This window comes from Myotis davidii, unplaced genomic scaffold (assembly GCF_000327345.1).
Source record: "Myotis davidii unplaced genomic scaffold, ASM32734v1 scaffold681, whole genome shotgun sequence".
Classification (NCBI taxonomy): domain Eukaryota; kingdom Metazoa; phylum Chordata; class Mammalia; order Chiroptera; family Vespertilionidae; genus Myotis; species Myotis davidii.
The window spans coordinates 1317968-1322147 of NW_006291551.1; the positions used below are offsets into that span (position 1 = coordinate 1317968).

The following is a 4180-nucleotide window of genomic DNA, read 5'->3' on the forward strand; positions in this document are numbered from 1 at the left end:
GTTTGATGGAAGTGTGGCAGAGTGGGACTTGTATGTGCAATGGTCCGGGACTGTTGTAGGCTCACGTAGGTGACAGCGCGCTGGGGGACGTTCGCATGCCAGTGGGGGAGGAGAGGATGCGTGCACCAGAGGCCTGCAGCTGCAATGATCCACAAACCCCCATGTGCAGCCAGGAGGACATCAATCTGGCCCGCCATGGTGGCTGTCCCTGTGATTGCGCACCTTCTAGGCCAGGAGGCAGGACTTGCACAGCCACTCCTCAGCGGTGCTGATGGCCTGCAGGAGCTACTTCAGGTCGGCCTGTAGGCTCCACTTGGTGTGCTCACGGCTGCCGCAGCCGCCATGTGGGGAGTACAGGCCGCCTTCCACTGGCCTGCCTCCCCCGTCCAGAGGCTCCCCGTGCACGCTGCCCACAGGCCTGGCAGCTCCACGCCTCAGTGGCTGGCTGGGGTGTGCGGGAGGCTTGGCTTCCTTTGTGCCGGGGCGATGAAGGAAGCCAAGTGTCCTGCCCGCTCAGGCCGGCTCTGTGAAGAGCCTCTGCTGGCGCTGCCATCTTTGTGGCTATAGGCACCTCCATATTTGTCACGGAATGATGGTTAATTTGCATATTACAATTTTATTAGTATAGATAAGATATAATCATTCCACTATTTTGAGGGCATGTAGCTTAAATGAGATTTGTGAAATCTTCACAGTTACTTATATACTGTGAATAGTTATCATCTTTCACTGTCTACTTTTCCTTGGTCCCGAAATAAGAGAGCTGATGGAGCCACGCCAGCATGGCTCAGTAGTTGAGCATTGACCTATGAACTAGGAAGTCTCAGTTTGATTCTGGGTCAGGGCATATGCCTGGGTTGTGGGCTCGATCCCTAGTGGGGGATATGCAGGAGGCAGCCAATGAGTGATTCTCATCATTGATATTTCTCTCTCTCTCTCCCTCTTCCTTCCTCTCTGAAATCAATAAGAATATATTTTTTTAAAAAAGCTGACAGAGGCTATATCTTAGTCACATAAATGTGGCCCATAACCAACACATATTGTTCAACCTCAAAATGAACCATTTTAGTTATTCATCTCTCATAAATCACCTTGCAAAAATGAAGAAGTTTTGATAGTGTGAAATATTTTATGGCTTTAAAGAGGGGGTGACATTTAAAAGTAGAAAAAAAGGAAACTACCCAGTTTAATAAAAAAGATCAAAGCTATCTGATCTTTGGCTTCTGTTAATGAGAGGCTCTGCCCTAGCCAGTTTGGCTCAGTGGATAGAGCGTAGGCCTGCGGACCAAAGGGTCCCAGTTTCGATTCCAGTCAAGGCACGTATCTCGGTTGCAGGCTCCTCCCTGACTCAGGCCCTGGTCAGGGTGCATGCAGGAGGCAACCAATTGATGTGTTTTTCTTACATCAATGTTTTTCTGTTTTTCCCTCTCTCTTCTACTCTCCCTAAAAATGAAAAAACATCCTCGGGTGAGGATTAACAACAACAAAAAAACCAAAAACCCACAAAAAACCAAAAATGGATAGAGAGAATTTCAACTTACCTGGGCCATTGCTTTTAGAACTACCCGATCTACTCAAATTTCTCTAGGTTCTTCTCTTGGACTAGTAGAGTCCTGTAAAAGCAGAGGAAGATGGAGCAAATCTCTTATAAATTAAGCTTGCTTCAGTAATCCTAAATAGATGAGCTGAAAAACAACTGAACTTCCAGTGTTCCTGCTCTGCTTCCCCTGCCCTCCCTGGGTCTTGCCACAAAACACTAATGCAAAGAACTACAGAGTTAACAAAACCCAGCCCCTCCTTAAACCCTAGGGAAACCAAAAGATGGTTTCATGCAGATGTGCTCCAGCACTGACACAGAACCCATGCACCTCAGCAGAAGGGATTCTGGCCTGAACAGTCCCCTATCTTGTTTCTGATAGTCTATACCAGTGATGGCGAACCTTTTGAGCTTGGTGTGTCAGCATTTTGAAAAACCCTAACTTAACTCTGGAGCCGTGTCACATATAGAAATTTTTTGATATTTGCAACCATAGTAAAACAAAGACTTATATTTTTGATATTTATTTTATATATTTAAATGCCATTTAACAAAGAAAAATCAACCAAAAAAATGGGTTCGCATGTCACCTCTGACATGCGTGTCATAGGTTCACCATCACTGGTCTATACCCTAGATAGCTCCCCACCTGTACCAAGCAGATCTTCCTTTGCAGCGGCAGCAAGGAGGATCATAATTCATACCCACTTTACTCTCTAAGGCTGAGGACAGTACCATCTTGTGAAAAAAGACATTCTTAGACAATGTCTTCCAGCTTCTGTGGTCTCTACAGGCAAAATCTCTTGGGTACTTCCCTGGTTTACTTTCTCTTTCTAAGTCCAAAAGGGTACCATGCTGAGACTTCGTCAAGCCTCCAGTCCCAGCTGGACTCACTGGACAGGAGCAAGAAAACCACAGTAATACAGGCATCTTACAAGCTTACCTGAGTGGCAACTCAATTCGTAGCAGCCTTTTGGCCCAGCACTTCTTATTTTCCATTTAAACCCTCCCTATTGCTTTCCTGCAGAACATGGCTTCCTCACTGACTAGCAGTTAGCACGGCAGAAGTTCTATGGAGAATGGCCTGTACCCCCAGGTAATGAGATCTCAGGGGTTTTAAGGAAGGTAGCAAGGTTGGTTTTAATTAGAGGGGTAAGAAGCATGGTGAGGGTGTCAGGAGGAAGACTAATGTAACCAATGGGGGTGGTGTCGAGGAAAATTTCCTATAAGATACATGATTTGGGATCTAAAAATCAGAAAATTTAATAGTTAGGAAAGGCACAGAAGAGCATTCTGAGCAGAGTGAAAAGCAGTGGCAAAATGGTGGACCAACTATATGGTGTGTTTGAGGAGCATTTGGAATGACTTATATAGTTTGGAAAAGGTCTAGATCAGTGTGTGCTGTCCAACAAACTTTCTATGATGATGGAAATCTGTATTGTCAATAATGTAGCCATTAGCCCCATGTAGCTAATATGACTGGATAACTAAAATTTTTACTTAATTTAAATTAATCCAAATTTAAATTCAATTAGCTCTAGAACTTAGGCAGTGGTTCTCAACCTTCTGGCCCTTTAAATATAGTTCCTCACGTTGTGACCCAACCATAAAATTATTTTCCTTGCTACTTCGTTGTAATGTTGCTACTGTTATGAATCGTAATGTAATATCTGATATGCAGGATGGTCTTAGGCGGCCCTGAGAAAGGGTCGTTCGATGGCCAAAGGGGTTGCGACCCACAGGTTCAGAACCGCTGACTTGGAGGATGACAATGCTGGAGATGACATTTAGGGGTTGGAAAATGAAAGTGTATGAATGAAATAAAAGAACTATAAGAGCAAGGACCAGGTCTCATCATCACTGTGACTGGCACTTGCCACGGTGTCTGAAGGCTATAGGTGACCAATGAACACCGGCTGAATATATAAAAGTTTGGTTTTCATTCATTAATAAGTAGAAGACCACGGAAGAATTTAAAGAAGGAAGTGATAAGGCCAATATGACCAGATTATTTTATTGGAGAGGGGTAAAACTGAAGTTAGGAATATCAACTGAAAGGTGCTTGTACTTTCCCAAGCAAAGTAAGGATCTGCCCTAGGATAGTTAGTGGAAACAAGAAGGAAGGGGATACATTCAGGTATAGAGAAGTAAAATCTAGTCCTGTCCAGTTGGCTCAGTTGGTTGAATGTTGTCTTGTGCACCACCACAAGGTAGCTGGTTCGTTTCTTGGTCAGGGCACATGCCCAGGTTCTGGGTTCAGACTCTTGTTGGGGTGCATATGGGAGACAACCAATAGATGTTTGATGTTTCTTTCTCTAAAATCAATAAAAACGTATTTAAAAAAAGAAGTAAAATTAACAGGCTCTGGCATCTAATTGGACATGCCAGCAGAAAGAAAAAGAAATCAGGAATTCTCTCTTATTTACTAAATTCCTACTTCAATTGGCATTTTCTTGTCTGTGAGGAAGATAATAAATGTGAGATTTACTGTCTCAGTAAATCTTTTACATTCTAATGGAAAGAGGAAGTAGCAAATATACTGGTTTTTTTCATTCTTTTTATTTATTTATTTATTTATTTTTAATTAAATCTTTATTGTTCAGATTATTACATTTGTTCCTCTTTTTTCCCCCCATAACTCCC

General features: G+C 43.2%; 1 protein-coding gene across 2 annotated transcripts in view; it reads right to left on the minus strand.

Annotated features, from left to right (window-relative positions):
* ZNF565 (zinc finger protein 565) overlaps positions 1-4180 on the minus strand; it is a 39624-nt gene that overhangs the window by 30555 nt on the left and 4889 nt on the right. For both annotated transcript variants that reach the window (XM_006765047.2, XM_006765046.2), the window contains exon 2: positions 1542-1613. Coding sequence is in view for 1 of the 2 variants with exons in the window: in XM_006765046.2 (XP_006765109.1) it covers positions 1542-1550 (9 nt within the window). In the remaining variant the exon portion in view is untranslated. The remainder of the gene's footprint in view (positions 1-1541; positions 1614-4180) is intronic.